The following is an 18,161-nucleotide window of genomic DNA, read 5'->3' on the forward strand; positions in this document are numbered from 1 at the left end:
AAAAAATGTCCCTGCTGAATGAAAGAGTAACTCTTCTGAGTGCACTCAGTTCTGTATGGAATTCCCCCAAGTACATTTATATATATACTGCAATACTTAGGCATAATGGGATAAGTGAAGGAGATGTCTCAGCCTTAAAGCCACATTCACTTGCTTATGTGGATTAAATCAGGCTCTCCAAATGCAGCTGTATTTTAGCTCAATGAAAAATCTTCTGTAAATTCTTGGATTGTGTAGTACCCCAGGTACTAAACAGTTAAAGCTCACATCAGCAGCTATAACTTTTATGGATGGCAAAATGTTCTGAAGGTAAAAGATTTTGCTAACAAGCAACCAAAATCACAGGAGTGGAGAGAGAAGAAGCTGCTCCAAGGATGTAACAGCTTAAACAGTCTCCAACACAGTATTTTAAACTTTAAAAATAAATAATTTCCACCAATCCTGTATTAACTCAAATTCAAACAGTGCCAAGTTTTGCCTGCTCGTTACGACTGGAATAACACCGCAGAGCCCAAAATGTCACATCAACAAGCATCCTGCTTTTCCTTTCTTCCCAACACTCCAACACAGAAAAAGCACAGACTGAGGCAAACAATGAGCACAGAACATGAGCAAACCCCAACGTTTCATGCAACAGTACTCACTCTGTTAAAACGTTTGGCTTGGAACAAATGCCCATTCACTCGGTACAGCTTCCTCCATCTTCGGGCTCCCCGGCGGTAGATGGATTCTAGGGAAGAAACCAGAAAGGTGTAAAGCAGCAGCATGGCAGCCCAGCAGCACCACACACAGCAAGGGAAGCAAGTTGTGACTCAGAACAATCTTGCTTTCCTAAATATCAACGCACAGCCACAATCCCTGGGGATTTGGATTTTTTAAGGCGGCCGTGAGTGGCGGCTGGGGCAGGATGTGCTTTCACCGCTGCCTCTCCCTTCCCTCCAGCCCTGTCTCTTTTCCCTCACATGATCATAATCCCGTTAGAGCTCCGTGCTCTGGCTCAGGTGAGAGGGACAGAGCTGTTAAAGGAGCAGCTCCTCGGGGAAATGGCGCTGCTGCTCTGCCCTGGCACCTTCCATGGACACGCACAAAGGATGGCTGCTACTGATAGCACGAGACGTGTTTGGTACTGATAACACCTCACACATGAACATTCAACATGTTCTAGGTCTGCAGAGTTACATCATTTAACTTCATTTTTACCTTGACAGGAAATATTTCTTTTCTTCAGGCAGGTCAAGTGCAGGTCCACAATTATTTTTAATATATTCTAAACATAACAAATCATTTAATCTGCTTAAGCCAAACCCAGCATCTACTCCAAGTTACTTTTGTTGTGACTGTTGAAATGCAGATGAGCAGCTTCTGTGTGAATGGCTAATTAGAGAGTTTGGTATTTAATATTAAGTGTTGTGCCACAGGGGTCCCTTCTAGAGCTGCTCACAGCTGTAGGAGTGACACAGCCAAGCCCTGCACACCACCAGGGTCAGCAGCTTCCCACAGCTGGTACAGGTGGGTTCTGTGGGGTACAGGAGGTATAAAGACTCTGACAGACTTGATTTATAATTGATACTTAGAATGAAGCAGACTGTACATTTATAATCCTCAGGAATTAATGCAAAAGGATCTTGAATTTTCATCTTTAATGTTACTTTCAAGTTTCAAACATCCACACTTCAAAGATGAAGATGTTTTTAACAGAAAAAGACAGAGACATTTTCTGTGTCAAATGATAATGCAAGTAGTAAAAAGTTTCTTTGTCAAGAAATTATTTTTACATTATATTGAGCAAGCCAAAACTCACAGGATACTGACACGCAATGTGTGAACACTGGCTGCAATACTGGGTCTGATTTTAGATCCTCTATTTTTGTCCTTCCAAAGGAAGCATTGAAGTTTCTGTGATTCCACATATCTACGGTGCCAAATCCCCAAACATTCATACCTACTCTATTTGCATGTGCAAATGTTTACTGTGCAAGCATTTGAAACAGATACTGCACTATTAAACTAATTGTTAACAATTTAGAAAAAGAAAAGCAACCAGCTCCTCCAAGCAGCTAAAGGACTGCATGCCCAAAGTGGCAAAGATACTGGAACAGAGATGTAGACTGGATGTGGCCATTTGACTCCAACACCTCTTCAAAAGCTGCCAAATATCAACTTTAAAGCAAACTTTTCTCAAGTGCAAAGAAAATTATAATGAGACCCTAGCAAAATGACTGCAAAGTTTTTAACCAAAATCTGCTCAACCACAAAGACCAGTGGAAAACCCTTCCACCATTTCTAGGGTGACTTTTCACCAAGAGGAAAAAATCTCCACAAGGATTTTTTTTTTCCAAAATAGTTAATTAATTCATTAGACAAAGCACCATATGGAGGCAATGTAATACATCTGTGATCTGAACATTAGCTTATCACTGACATGAGGAATATTAAGTGAATGATAAGTTAACGAGCAGCTTGTGCTGATGAAGTCTGTAAATAGAGGAGCAAGTCACCTCCCTAATTAATGATAAATATTAAATCAAAGACAGGGTTTTATATCATGTACTTGTGAGGCAACAGTCTAATAAAAACTGAGCTTAATATAGACCAGCTTGAAAGAGTGGGAACCCCAACAACTGATCTCCAGGACTGCCATGGTTCAGTGCAGGGGCTGAGACAAATCAATCCCTATTTCCTATTCCCTGGCTCCAAAAGGGGCCAAGGCAAAAAATGGAGAAAACAGCAATCCCTGCAAGACACACCTTTAGAGCACACATCCTGTTATTACTACACATTAGGATCAAATTTCTATGACAGAATAAAACCCCCTTGCTCACTGAGGATCCAAAACTGGGACAAGTGGCTGAGGCACCACACGGTGCTGCCAGGGACCTCAACCCCTGGAAAACTGAGCAGGCAGGAACCTTATGAAAGGGGACATCCTTCCCAGAAACTCCCCCAGGATAAGGCCAGGCTATAAAAAGCAGTTTGAGTTTTCAAGATCATCGTTATTTTGAAGCATTATCAGCTCCAAGTCCCAGCTAGAGCTCTACCAGATCAAAGAAACCACCTTGAACAATGATCAGATTCATAAAATGGCAGTAAGTGCACACCTTGAGTTAAGAAACAATTTATTGTCAGTGTTGTGGGAACAAAGCTCTCAGCTGACTTTGCATCTCATCCCTTCACATGACAAAATGAACCCAAACAGCATTTTCAGGGACATGTTTCTAGAACACTTCAAAATAAAACAAGGAATGGATTCTGATTCCAGGTAACCAAGAACTAAACCAAGTTTTTACAGGATTGATCCCAGCTACCTAGAAGGAGGAATGCCACCACAAAAGTCTGATTATTTAATTACTGAGCTTATTGAAAAGGGCTATTTTTTAATTTATTTCACAGCACACATCAGTTAACTCATTAAGGAGTTCTAGTTGGCTGCTTGCAGTCTGATGGAGATGATATACTCCTAATTAACCAAAGTAATCTTTTCTGATGATTAATATTAAACACAAGATATTGCCTAACAAAAAAAAAAATACTGCAAACCCTCATTTTGTATCTGAAAACATTTAGATAAAAAAAAATCAAGTATATTTTAAGCTCTTAGCAGGGATAACAATTTTTAATTGGGGAACACAAATATATATTTTAAACAGAATGAAGGTGCAGAACTTTATGTACTTCCAAGACTGGAAAATGGAAAGAAAAAACCACAGGCTTTTTCAACGTAAGAGTACAAGGGAAATAAAAGTACTCAAAATAAAATTAACCAGCTGCCTCTACCTAAAAAGCAGTGGGGAACAACTGACAGTTGCTGCTGTGCAATTCTTCCCTCTGTTGTCAAACTGTGCAACTACATCACTAACAGCGGTGCACAGGAAACCCTGCAAATAGATTTGATATTGGCTTTCCAGTGACATTTTCTAGGATGGGGTTTGGGCTTCTTTCCTCATCTTTTAAAGAATATTGTAGAAAAATGCACTAAGGAAAAACATGAACACACAAAATTTACCTGTAGATATAAATTGACAAGCAATGTCTACTGTTCAGTGTTAATTCCAAATTAATTTATCCACAGAAGATACTCCCCAATAGCATAACAAGGTCTGCAGAACTTCACAGAAAGAATGAGAACTTGGTGCTGAAAAATCTAACTTGGAAAAGCAGGGGAAAATAGGAGGCACAATTCCTTTCCAAATGACAACACACTTGGTTTCCACCAATGAAGGGCAGTAAGATGGCCACAAAAATTACTCCCTCTTCATTTGGACTTCCAAATGCAATTCCAAAGCTGGCTTTTATGTGATCCAGCCCTAATGAAATCTGCTCCTATCCTGAGCACAGAGGTAATTTGCTATTGCTGCAAATCACTTCTCAGAGATTAATACAACTTGTTTACAGGCCAATTACCCAGCCTGCCAGCTGGACACTACCAGAATGCCCAGTTTTTGTTTTGTTCTTTTAATGTTGTGCTGAGCACACAAGTGAGCATTCTTTCATAACCAACTCATGAATTACAAGGGGGAAATTGATACTGGCATTTCAGATAGACTGGACTTGATAAAGAAATTACATATAAAAGTAGAACACATTTTTTTGGACACTAAATTCCAAAGTACACTTTGATAGCACATTGCTTGACATCTGTTATTTAATTTCCTACAAACAGGTACATTGAAACAATTTACATGCTTCAGAAAGCAATTTTAAGACATACACTGGATGTTAAGTGTCTCTTCTTTTTATGATGAATAAGCTGCTGCATACAATTGAAGTTGGAAAATGAAAAAAGTATCCTTAACAATATAGAGGTATTAAATGCTTTGACCCCTTGCAGTTATTGCAAAATATAAAATGGCCAGAAGATAGCTTTTTAAAATTTAATTTAAGGCTGATTAGCACTTGAGAAACCATCTCCCCATCCTTTTCTTTTCCAACAGACACTAAAATTAACTACAAAGTTTGTGAAGAAAAAGCACAGTTAGGACAGCAACAATGACCAAGGAAGTATAGGATCAGTGGAGAACCAACAAGGAAACAAATGTCCCTGAGAGCAGCAGCATTTATTGCAGCACAGCTGGGTGAGCATCCTTCCCAGTGCCTTGGAAGGGACAGCTGAGTCCCACCTGCACTGCACACACCCCCAGTGTCCCCTCATGCTCTTGGATGCTCACCTTCAAATCCTGCTGCTAAAATGGCTCTGTGGCACTGCAAGGTGACAAAGTCACACCTCCAGAGACAATGCCACGAACACAGCAGTGCTAACAGCTCATTTGGAGAGAGCCTCTGACTCACAAGTCTGATTTGATCTGCAGTTTATCAGATGTACTTGAAAATAACAAAACAAACCAAGAAATGGTCACTAAGTCCAGACAGTGGCTGCTGCCCCAGCAGTGACCATGTCCTGGTTCTGAGCATCTCTGGGCACATCAGTGACCACAACCTGCTGATGTCCTTCCCTCCTCAGCCTCTTGTGCTGACACTTCTGCTGTTTGCAAGGCTGTCCCAGACAGGATAAAGTGCTGCTCTATTTGCTGCTCTAATTTGAAAGAATCTTGTAAGAAGGGCCAGAAGACAACTGGTGCTGAGTCTGTGCTTCTGAAGGTGATTAACATTTTTGTTTAGGAAAGAAAAAAGGTTCATATTTTCCCTTCTCTAACTGGGCCCTCTAAGCAATTTTCAATTCACAGCCATTCATGATGGTTCAGTGGTCACATGAACCCTAAAACCAAACTTGCATTGCATGGTTAATAGTAAGTCCAAAGGCTTCTTTTGAAGATTGCATCATTAATTCTCCCAAAATAAAAATTACTTTCATTAAAAGATTTACTACAGTGAAAAGTGAATTTAATGTTCTATTAGCATCATTTAGGAGCTGCATTAAAATGTTTGATCAAGCTGAAAGAGAACTGAGCCAGTACTTATTTAAAATATTTAATTCTTTTATTTAGCTAACTTAGGACAGAGGTACAGCAAAATGAAGTTCTGAACACAAAAGCAATCTGCAGCACCTGCATCCACTTTCAGGCCACTGTTTTGGTCTTAAACCTCTATATCTTAGTACATCCATGAAACAATACTTTCTATTATAAATAAAAGCCTGATAACAGAAAGTCTGTCTTTTATACACCTTGGAATCACTGAAGAAAGTTACCAAAAAAGGGAGGAGGAACCTAATGAAGTTTGCTGCAGGAATTTGGTTCTGCTGTACCTCATCAGCAGCCTGCATGGTTTAAGGCCTGCTGGGAGTCTTACCCCAGACCTGAGAGCTCACATTTCCAAGAAAATGTTCATCCTTTGAGCACATGTAGTTCATACCTGTGGGTAACTGAAAGGGATAAGTCCATTCTTGTGACCGAGTGAGACAGCAATCAGAAGGAACTGAACCCACATTGTTCAAGTGTTATCAGTTAAAACTTGGTCAGATCAAGCTTTCACCTAGTCTTTTTTACCTTAAAAAGCAAATTATGACATGTCTATTGAAAAGGTCAAAGGAAAAACAAAAAGCTAGCTAGTGACAAATCCCTGAGAAAACATTATAGAAGATTTTGCTTGAAGAGTCCCACTTCCCTGGCTCCTTGTCCTTTAGAAAATGGTTAACTCATTTATCTTATCCTATGCCAAACATGATTTTTAAATTAATTTCAGCATATTTGATCAATTGTCTTTACTTAAGTTGAAGTCCTAGTTTTGTCTTCTTGCACTGAAACATTCCACTGGCTGTGACCTGTCCCATCCACCCATTTCCCCCTCATTCCAGAGTTTCCTGGACAATTCTACTTGTACTGCAAAGTGCTACTGCACATGAAGCTGCTCATCACAGAACTACCAAAAGTTTCCAAAACATGTGCTTGGAATGAAATTGAAATTAAAGTTCAGTAACTTTGGATCAGAGTTGACAAAGTAAAGAACAGGGAGTTTTGTGCCAGTCACAGAGCACCAGCACTGCTTGACCAAAGAGCACTAGAAAAGAATATAAATTATTGGAAGAAGCATAGAATAGCATTAGCAGCAGTAGTAATTTATTGTGAAAATAAAGGCCATAGTAAAATCCTGGAGTACTGCCTTGAAATAGCTTCTGGTTTCCTTTTAAACACATCCCCAGCTAACAATTCAAGGACAAGCCCTAACAGATGCAGGAGAAACAGCAATGGAACTCGAGTTACAAATGAGGCACTTTCTGGTCAATATTGAGAAGATCAGTTTTGCCTTTTTCCACTCCCATGGCAGCTCCTTCCCCATGTGGTTTCAGGATGAACTGCACAGTCTGTCACCCTTCTCTCCCTGCCAGTGCTCAGGGCTCTCCTGAGCCTCTCCTGGGAGCCACCCTGTCAGCAAGCCTCAAGTTTGCTGCTTTTTGCTTTATTTACCACCCAGACTTGTACTACTGCAAGCCCTCAGAGGCTACAACTGCTCTCAGAGCCTCCCAAGGTTTGCTGCTGGTGCTCTCCACTCCAAATGAGCAGCAGAATCTCACCCACAATCTGGTTTCTCACAGCAACTCCAAAATCCAGGAGATCAATGCTGAAGAGCCCATATACCTGCCCTGCAGCCTCTGCTGTGAATCCTGGGGCTCAGTTCAACATAAAAAACCAGAACTTGCATAGAGCAACTAATTTCCAAAAGTATTACACAGAACCCAAGAATAACAATATATCATTAACCTTGGCTGTATAAATGAGGAGGTTACATATTAAACAGCTCTTCAAGCTACTGAAACACACAGGCCTAACTGGGGTTTAGCAGGCCCACAAATATTCACTAATTCCAGCAAAATCAAAAGGCTTCACCACCTCCTTGCCCATTCAGTTACCCAAGTGCCTGAATATCAAGAGTGGATTTACCAATTTATAAGAAGATATGAGACATAACACAGGTAGAGGAACTAGACATTACATCAAAGAGAAGCTTTCTGAAACCAGGTGACATCCTTTCTGCATTTAATATACTACATCCTGAGTATCAGCTAGGAAGGGGGAAGTGGAATAAAGAAAAAAAACAACACAGACTATTTGCTACGACACCTTAAAAATCAGCCCATGCAGTCCTTAGTCCATTGTGGTTTTAGTCTATAGTTTATAAATTGTAACACAAACATCTGCTAAGACACCCAGCACCTTTAATTAAGAGCAGATCTCAAACCCACAATCAGATTTGTGCTTTATAATTTCATGCCTGAATTACAAAAAGCAAGGTCCAGTCCTTTATTCTTCATTGGACATTTCATAGCTAAGAAAAGTGCTGAGATTATTTAGAATTAAAAATCATGAGATTATTATAAGCAAACCAGACCTTTAACTACAATTCTGTTCTCAGTAACTTATGCTGCCTCACAATCTGTCTCTTTTTCAAATATGTTACATATGACACAAATGTGGTGCAGTTAAGACAGAGGAAGAAATTTCAGGTATTCTTGAGAAACTATGACACAGCTATTTTTGAATCCTAAGCGAAAATATCTTACATTAAAATAGTACAGTCCCTCCCTCCCTCCCCCCCAGTTCAATTACTAAAATCCAGGAGAGGGTTACTAGCAGTTTCAAAATTGCCTAATTATCCAGTGCAATCCAATCTACATCTTCAGAACAGTCTCTATGGTGGCAATAGTTCTTTTCTTCATTGGGGGATTAAATTGGTTCACGTGCTCTGAATAACCTAATCACTGCTGCCAATACAGTAACAAATGAAGGGAAAAACCTGCCTTATGAGCTAGAAAAATATTTACAGGCCACACTACTCCAGCAAGAAGCCTTTTAAAGCTATTTCACAGTATCAGGCAGGACATAAGGCAAAATCAAATATCTATACCTAAAATAAAAAGCCCACAACAACAATTAGGTTACTACGATACCTTTACTCAAGCCTATGATGAAATTTTCAAGGAAGATGGCTTGGGGGGAAAATGAAGTCCAAACACCTAATGCTAAAATACTGAGCAGATAAACAAAGAGCACAGGAGACATGCACAACACAGTGTAATCATTACAAAAAAAATAAGGCAGCAAAATCAGCCAGAAATATTAGATAACAAAAATTATCACACTAACGTAATAAGTGCTAAAACATTTAAAACACATCCATTCTCTTCTGTTAATTAATTTAAAGGTTTCCTAGTCTGCATTCTCCTATTTAACGAAGCCAACAGCAAAACAACCCTAAAATTTGCTGGCACTAGCTATCCAAACCCAAGATGAATTTTAATATTAAATACACAGATCTATTTGTAAAGCAGAAGTGAACTAGCACAGTTTGTTCTGACAATATTAGAAACTAAGTAACCCTTAATTCAAAACAAGTATTTCACAATTAAAAACAGCCATCAAGACAATCCACTAAGCAAAATTCAACAAAAAGGCCTCAGAAAATGATGCTCCTAAATGGTTAGCCTCTACATCAGCAATCCTACAATAAACAGGCCCTGAGCACATACCGTCAGGGTTTTTGGGATACATTTCCTTCATTAATCTCCAATATTAGCAGCAGCAGCATCACTCACTCTTCCGTTCCTCTCCTCCTAAAATACATTCCCCAGGAGTCCTTTCAATGCAATTTTATCAGTATTTCCAGGAGGTCTCTCAGCCACATCCCTACGCACAGAGGCAGCAGGAATCTCTGCATTTGTAACAATCCATGGCTGCAAAGGAGGGTGGCAGGCACAGCGACTGTACCATAACCAAAATGCTGAGTTCTCTCCTCTCCTGCAGCACACGTACACACAGCCCGCGTCAGTGCCCGCCGCTCACAACAGCAACCACAATGATGACACAAAATCTACAGAAAAAGCATGCATTACTCACTGGGTTTTATTCTTTAGCCTCTTCAGCATGGAATTCTTTACAATGTAGTAGGTATGAAATGAAACATTTTCCCTTTATTCCACGGATGCCGCTGTGTGAATACCATTAGACACCAAGGACAATAGGCAGGATCAGCTCGAACATTAAGAGCAAATATTTAATGGAAGACTGGTTACCCCCGTCTCTCCCTTTCACATCTCTGCCTCATGTATCCAGGCACGGGTGGTACTGGCTCCCTTGAGAGGCTGTAGCTAGCAGCTGAGGCACAACTAAAACATGGCATGGATGTCAAGGAGCTGATGTCACCAAAACAAGTATTTCTCTGATAAAGCCGGCAATTCCGTTAGGGAAGTCCTACAAATCGATGGGAATTGTTCAGCTGGACGTGCCGTGTTACACAATGCACTGCAGCACCAAGAGTGATAAATCAGATCAAGATCTGTCAGGGTAAATAAGCTGAGACTCCAATAACTAAGTTATAAAGCTGCCAATCAGCTGCTGGGATCCACACGCGCTGTCAGGCGCGCTGGCACCTCGAGGCACAGGAGAGAACACACCGAACGCCTCTGAAACAACCTTGTTTATTCCATTCTGAAAGAACTGCTCAGCCACTGCAAAAGTAAAAGTGAAATGCAGGACTGGTCTAAAAGTCTGCCATCTTTATCAGGAAACCCTGATCGAGCACCCAAGGCTCCAGTCCAGCAGATGCTGGGAACGCCCAGGAGAGGTCACATTCAGTGTCTGGGAAGGGATGGGAGACGTTTCAGCAACGCTGTCACCTCCCAGCAGCACTGCCAGCACAGCCAGCTCAGGGAGAGGGGCTGCTCGTAACCACAGCTGTGCTCTTACTCTGGGAGCTGGGGCTGGCTCCAACAACAAGCACAGAAATTCAGCAGAGACAATACAAATGCAGATGCTGGAGACTCTGCAAATTCTGTCTCACAGACAGCACCACATCAATATAAGAACAAAGGTTCTTCAAGCACAGAAATAACTTTCCTTAAGTCATGCAAATGGAATTGAAATATTAGGCATGTGGTTTATTTCATTAATGCATTACAGGCTTTTATTTCAAGCTTTGCTGGCTGGTACAATCTCAAAACCATATCAATTTAACAAAGGTGAGGATAGGTAGCAACTCTATAATTAAATTTCAACATAAATGCAAACCCTCCAGTCTGTATTCCTGCACTCTTCTTCCAAAGTATTATTGTTCTGAAGGAGCTGGAAAGAAAAACCCTACAATCCTACAGAAACAGAGATTTCCACTTCAGAAGACCACAAACTATTGGAAAGAGCCACTCCATAACCTAACATGGAGACATCTGAGCAACAGATTGGAAATGCAATTATTTCACAATTGAATAGTTTTATTTAAAAACTCCATTTCAAACTGTCTGTAGTCCTGTAACAAAGGAGCAATCCACACTTAGAACTGCTAATTTAAGTAGAAGCTCATTTTGGATAGACCAACTACTTCACTATTTCTTTGTCTCTGGAAAAAACCTGAGGCAAACACATAAGCTCCTTTATAGTGCAAACGTGATGCTCCAGAAAACATATCCATATATTACATAATATTCTCACTTTTAAAGGGATTTCCTATGAACATAACTGCAGCAATAAAGACACAAAATAAGAAATTTAAACAGGATTAATATTTTCTGAAGCAAAGCAAATATTTCAGTCCTGACAAAATAAATAGTTCCTTAAATAAACTGTATTACCAATTCCACTAACATTCCCTTACAGTCCAAGTGCAATGCAGATATTTGTTGTGGGCCTTTGGCTAACAAGCAACAATACTGAATGTATTAGTCTACGATAAATTACAATTTAAATACAATTTAATAGCCCTGTTGCATAAAATAGTTATACCTAGGCCAGTAGGCCCAATTTCCATGCAGGCCCCACAGATGCAAACAGGTAATGTGCATCAAATTAATTCATGAAACCATGAGAAACCTGACCAGAGATCCCTTCTCAAGCACATCCAACTAAACAGGATTTTTAAACAATCTGAGTGTGATTCAACGTGACCTGTAAAACCATGGAGGGAGAAATACCCTACAGACACAATAACCAGGTCAGCTGAGCCACTCTCAGCTGTGCTTTCTGCAGCTCATCTCGTGGCTTGAGAGAACTCAAACTTCAAACAAATTAACACAAAAAACTTTCCTATTAGAATATCTACACCTTTAATGAGTTCACTAAATTAGGTGTCTCAGGGATAATTTCTTTAACTCTTCTAATCACAGTAGAAGAGCCTTTATCTGCTGTCCTTGTTCAGAAAATTAAAGGAATTATTGTTGTACATTTACTTCTTTTTTTTCTTTTCTAAAAGACAATTTTAATAACCTAATCAACATGAAAACTTACCTGGTTTTTACAGTCAACCCTTCATCTACTGTAGTTAGATGTAGTTAAATGTAGAAAATCATATTTGAACTCTAACTTCTTGGTATTTATTTCACCTCTCTCCATCCTCATAGAAGTTCTCCATAGGTAACTTATTAGCATATTAGCATTCTTTCTCTGATTAAAAATAGCATTCACAACTATTACCAGTGCACTACTCATCTTTAGCCAGTCTGTCAGAGTAAATCCTCATCAACCAAGTACTCTTCTCCTAGTATGTACTACTTGCTCTTATCAGCAATTAGTTTTATCTCCGCTCATATTTCTCAAAGAGAAGAGCAAAGGTCCTTCAAATTCCTCAGTTAGCTTTTTTTTATACTCTTGTGAGCAGCCAAGCATCATCTGGTACCTTTTGGCACCCAATTATTTCCACTCCTTTCCTTAACATTTACCAAGATATGAACCAAAGTCCTGATGCCACCCCTCTGTAATGAGAGCTGACTATACAGCTATTTAATCCTTTTATCCCTGTGCAGTTCAGGTTATTACAAATACAGGTAAACCATATCAATTATGTGTCCTTCCTCTGGAGGTTTATCTACCTCTCACAGGATTATTTTTATGGAGATTAATAACCTTTTTATTAAAATGGCTGTATCTCCTTCTTCAGCACATGATTTCTTTTCTCTGAAAGTTAAAAAACCAAAAGAACCACAAAAAAAGCAAAGGCCTACATTCAAATAGGCATCTAAAATCCTGTTGTCTCTTCCTCTGAATGTATCAACAACAAAAACCAGCATTAATCCTCAGAAACATTAAAACACTGCTGCAACACTGATTTATGCAATTTGTCTGTTGACAAAATGTAAAACATTTCGCATTCTTTTAAGAAAACAAAACAGAAACACACATATATAGCACTAGATTATGAAAATCCTTTAATATATTTCTTTTCCATGTGACCAAAAAAAAAAAGTTTAGCTAGAATTGGAGAACATTTTAGTACTCACGATCTTCTCCTGGACAAGGCATGCCGGGTTTCTCTGGAGTACTTGGGAAAACTAAAACAAAAACATCAGATTTTTAAGGTAAAAAATTCTCAGTAGTACCCTCTCCTTGATTCTTGAATATATTTACACACAGACAGTTTTTGGAAGCCTTTAAATAATTCTACATGAGAAATGATGCAATCAAAATTTGGTTCTAGACTGGCAGGAGCTCATACTGGAGTGAAGCATGAACAAATCTGTGCAGTGCTGAACTCAAAGCCTCCTGCACAGTTCCAGCTTTGAGCTCCACTTCCTTCCTCAGCATCAAACTCCAGGGCAGCAGCTACACAAAGGATACTTGACAGGCAAGGGAGTCATTCCAGCCTGGCACTTAAGCAGCTGTTGGGATTATCAGACACACAGGGGTTCCTGAACTGTGCAATACTTGCCATGAATGATCAGCCCTTGGTCTCTGTTCTGACAGTACAAACGGAATGCTTCCTCCAGCTCCATCTGAGATGAGATGGTACAGGGGTCACCTGACAAAGAAAGCAACACACAGGCACATTTACCACTGAAATTTTTCAATTAGTAAAAAATGTACCAGCTGCAGGTATTGCCTTTCTTTCAATCACTTGATATTAAGCTGGCATTTTGATCAAAGCCAAAATGGAACAAAACAATTATTCCTTCCAATTTCATCAAAACTGAGTAGACAGAACTATCCTATAGGATAACAAGAGAATGAAAGTGAACAGATATGCCTAAAGATCTCCCCCCCATTTTTTTGATGTCTGCTTGTGGTCACATTATCAGCATTACCTTGGGAAGGTTATTTTTGTTAAAACTGGATAATTAATCCATAAATCCACTTAAGCAGACACACGTAAAGTACAGTACGTCACAATGCATTGAGAGCCAGCAAAGGAGCAAAGGTGTCACTCTGAACCCCTGTCCCTTTGTGGAGCAGCCACCTTCCTGCAGCACACCTTAGGTGACAGGTGACCTTATGATATCCAGGCCAAGTGATGACACCAGTGTCAAGCAACATTTGAACTTTAATTTCTTATTTTTAAAAAATGTTCTTATTTTGTAAAATTATGAATCCTGGGCCCAGCTACCTCTCTTTGTAGGCTACTGCTGTTGATGATCTATAAATGCAGCAATAACGCAACATGAAAGACAAAAGAATGATTTGTACTGCAAATCAACAATCCATATTCCTTGTATGTTTACAGGATTTTATCATGAGTGAGCTATTCATAGTTCAAACCTTTTGGATCGTGTCAAAAACAAAGAAACACTAAAGAAACACTATAAAAGCCCAACAGAAAATCTATTTTCTTCATCTCTTGGTAGGTTTTGTTTATTCATTAAGCCATCGGCAATTGTTTGCTTTTAGTTAGTTCAAAGAGAACATCTGTTTGTGCAATCAGTCAAATGAACTGAAATTCCATGTGGCAATAAGTGGAAACACTTGCATGCAGAAATAGGATAACTCACAAAACCCAGGAGGATCAGTAACAGCCAACACAGCAGATTGGCTGAAACTCAACCACTGAGACCCAGGAACCAGAGAAAGGTTGTACAGGTATTTAACCAAGACTAGAGGAGAATACTCACTAGAACAGAGACTAAATAAATTCTTTTTAATTTAAGTCAACTTTAAAAAGCCAATGCAATAGAGAGCCCAACCAAGAAACACTTAACAGAATTCCTGTCTTAGAATCCTCCAACTCAAAACTCGGGGTTCTTTTTCCTTGCCATAATATTCCTTTATTAGCAGGCATGCAGTTCAACCAGCTAAGCACAGGCAATGTAATTATCTTCCATGGCCTTCTGATCAGGTTACTTCTTATTACACCACCATTAAACTGAGGTTGGTACAGGAGCCTCTGCCCTTCTTAGTATTCAAAATATAAAGAGTAAAACTTAGAAGTATTAATACTTGTCCTTGGTGTCTTAAAAAGGGCTGAGTTGTCTTTGACTACCAGCTACCTCCTTCCAAGGTCAGGACTTTTAAATTCCATTTACTCAAACAACACTATCAGCTAAGAGAGCTATTTAAAAAACCAAAACACATTAAAACTATTAGCCAAACCAGTCTGGTATTTTTCCACCTTTCTGTATTCAGTTCTAGTTTTGCAGGCCCTGGCTTTGACCAGGTGCTTCTGTAGAAGAGAATTCAGGCACTACTGCAATCAACCCTGATGTCTTAAGTTTCATTTCTGCAAGCTTCCTGCTCTGGGACAGAGCTCTGCAGTCAGGCATTTAGAAACAAAAACCTCCACAGTATGATATTTGTTTATACAAGTTCCTCAATGCCCCTTCTCTGTACCACAGTGAACAGCAAACCCGGAGAAGTATTTCAGTCCAATACCTTCATCATCAATCCACTTGAGGGTAATTGGCTGTTCCTGCTGCAAGTTACACATCTCATGCACTTCATCACAGAGCTCAGCATAGCTCATTGATGCATCCAAGTTTGTTATCAGGATGTCCCTGCAGAAGATGAAAACATCAGCTTTTAGCAGAAAATACCTGCATATTCCAACAGTTCCACCTACGGACACCAAGCTGCAGAACATACAGAATGAGCATTCCTCATAGAAAACACTCCCACTGTGCCAGCAGGATTGCACCTCACAGTGCTTAACTTAAAAATACTTCAGTGTGGAGGAAATAAATGTGTTAATTACCCCTCTTTAATGCATGTTTACTCGGGTGAGCCAAGCTCCCTTATTATAATTATCAGCACTTGAAGTGTTGTTAAAAAACAAACCAGAAGCTTTCATAATAATTATTTTTTTTAATCCAGGTGCTTCTTCCATCAGGAGATAAATAAAATCTCAATTCTTGTAAAATCCTTTAAAACAGAGGCTTTACCTCACATCCACTATATTGTTTGAGAGGAACCTTTGATTAGGTGAATTCTCAAAAGATGTAATTACAGGAAAATTCAGGTAAAATCTTACTCAAATTCTGCATCTTACACTCTACCTTTGTAGTGTTTAGAGAACATGAACCCAATACTGAACTCTCTCTGTAAACAATACATTATCTCAGGAATTTGTGACAATAACTTTTGATATAATGGAAGTCCAAAAGTTCAAAGCAGATCAAATACTGAAAAAGGAAAAAAGATTACACCAAAAAAAATCTGATGGTACAAACAAGACTTTCTACTATTTTAAAAATATTTTTCAAGTAACTGACTCTGAGAAACCAATTAATAAGTGTAAAAAGAAACAGGAGATGATCTTAAATCATTCCACTGCCTTCAAAACCTTCCAGAGGACAATTAGTGAACTGTTTTGTAGTTAATGGTTACTGGCATGTGTAATTCTTTCCCCTCTTAGTGTAATACAGCAAATATATCAGAAGTTGTCCAACATGACTGAGATGATTTTCCTGTTTCCATACTATGTGACAAGTCATTTTAGAAAAAATGTTATACAACATATTCTGCCTACTTATGTCTTTCAGCCAGCACTTGAACAGTACTACACTGAAATAAGAAACTTAAACTCCACAACTTACATTTTAAGTGATATGCATTAATAACTTGCCATTTTGCCTTTGCTGAGAAAAATTACTATAAGCAAAGCTGTAAACCAATCATCTTAAAGAACTGGACTGTTTCAAATTCAGATTAAAGCACTGCTACCTTTTCAAGTGTATCTTTAATCTATACTTTGTAGTGCACTTAAAGAGCAGCAACTTAATAATTCTTCATAACAGCAAAAGAAATACATTTGCTGCCTGCCAAGCTGTACATCCATATGATCCACAACACAGAGCTGTCAGGTGAGGTTGAGTTTAAGAACATTTCCCTATCAAAGAAGTCATGTTTTATGCATTTATGAAAGTAAGAGACCAAACTGGTTCTCACAGCAATGTTTGAGGGCTGGTGCAATGCCTTATCCCAAGATAAGGGCACCAACAGATGCATTTATTTAATGCTCATTATTTAAAAGTTCATTATTTAATGCACTGCCACCACGAGCCACTGGTGAAATCAGGCAGCAGTAAATCTGTGGTAACCATGGACAATCACACTTTCACAAGTATCCAAATAAAATTCAAAAACTGAAAATACACTGTAAGACAACACTACTACACTCCCTATAAACTCCAAATAAAACTGACAGCTACTAATCAGCCTTGAATCAGCTCAAAGGCCCACAAGGAATTGTTAAAATTATTACAACAGATGTCATTCTACAAGTAAATTAATGAACTTCATATCCATGATGTCCATGTTCCTTTGAGATTTACTGTATTTAATCTTAACATCTCTACAGCCACATCAGGCAATCAGGGCACAGGGAAGTAAAAACCCTTCCTTGTTTATCACTAAACAATCCAATGGGACACTTTAAAAAAATATTTGAAAGTGGACACTACACAGTAATAAGAAGAGCTAATGATCAGTAAGTTCTGTATGAGCAGTTACAGCAAGAGAAATAATTCCAGTGACAGATCAAACATGTCATCTCTCAGAGCCAAGATAACACACAGCAAAGCAAGACTGCATCACTGCTCTGTTCCAGGGATTTCAAGTAACCAGGTATAAACCAGAGGCAAGTTGTGTAATTCTTGGTTCTTAGTTTTTCTTTTGTAATCTACTCTGGCAGTGATTTCTACTGCGCTATGTTAGGAACTCTGTCACACCCAGAAACAGGAATACCTGAGATACTCAGCCTCCAGAGATACACTCAACACTCACATGTTTTAAACTTCCTCATGCTCACATTTCTAACAGGCATTTCAACATGGCATCTGTACTATTATTTTCATTTCAGCAGTTAGTCCCTAATTCTGAAGTTGCCCAGCATCAATGATTTCCTGCAGTCTGGCAAATTTGTTCAAAAGCTGAGTGCAGTACTGCAGTGGAGATACTGAGATGGTCACTTATAGAGGCTGTAATGCCAAAAAGAGTAGGTTTTACCTCACACAATTTGATCAGCAGAACAAAAACAAAATTCATAGAGCTTGGAATTCTTGTCTGTAAACTGACTTCTGT

General features: G+C 39.1%; 1 protein-coding gene across 3 annotated transcripts in view; it reads right to left on the bottom strand.

Moving 5' to 3' along the window:
* Positions 1–18,161, bottom strand: part of PRKCZ (protein kinase C zeta) — a 41,891-nt gene that overhangs the window by 21,437 nt on the left and 2,293 nt on the right. Inside the window, exons 3-6 of one of the 3 annotated variants that reach the window (XM_009095563.4) lie at positions 15,516–15,637; positions 13,585–13,674; positions 13,157–13,207; positions 645–730 (exon numbers count right to left, since the gene is read on the bottom strand). In XM_009095563.4, the coding sequence (XP_009093811.1) occupies positions 645–730; positions 13,157–13,207; positions 13,585–13,674; positions 15,516–15,637 (349 nt within the window). Of the gene's footprint in view, positions 1–644; positions 731–847; positions 1,122–13,156; positions 13,208–13,584; positions 13,675–15,515; positions 15,638–18,161 lie in introns of those variants that run through there. The other 2 variants (XM_050982497.1, XM_050982498.1) reach the window with 2 other exon arrangements.

Source organism: Serinus canaria, chromosome 21 (genome assembly GCF_022539315.1).
Source record: "Serinus canaria isolate serCan28SL12 chromosome 21, serCan2020, whole genome shotgun sequence".
Taxonomy (NCBI): Eukaryota; Metazoa; Chordata; class Aves; order Passeriformes; family Fringillidae; genus Serinus; species Serinus canaria.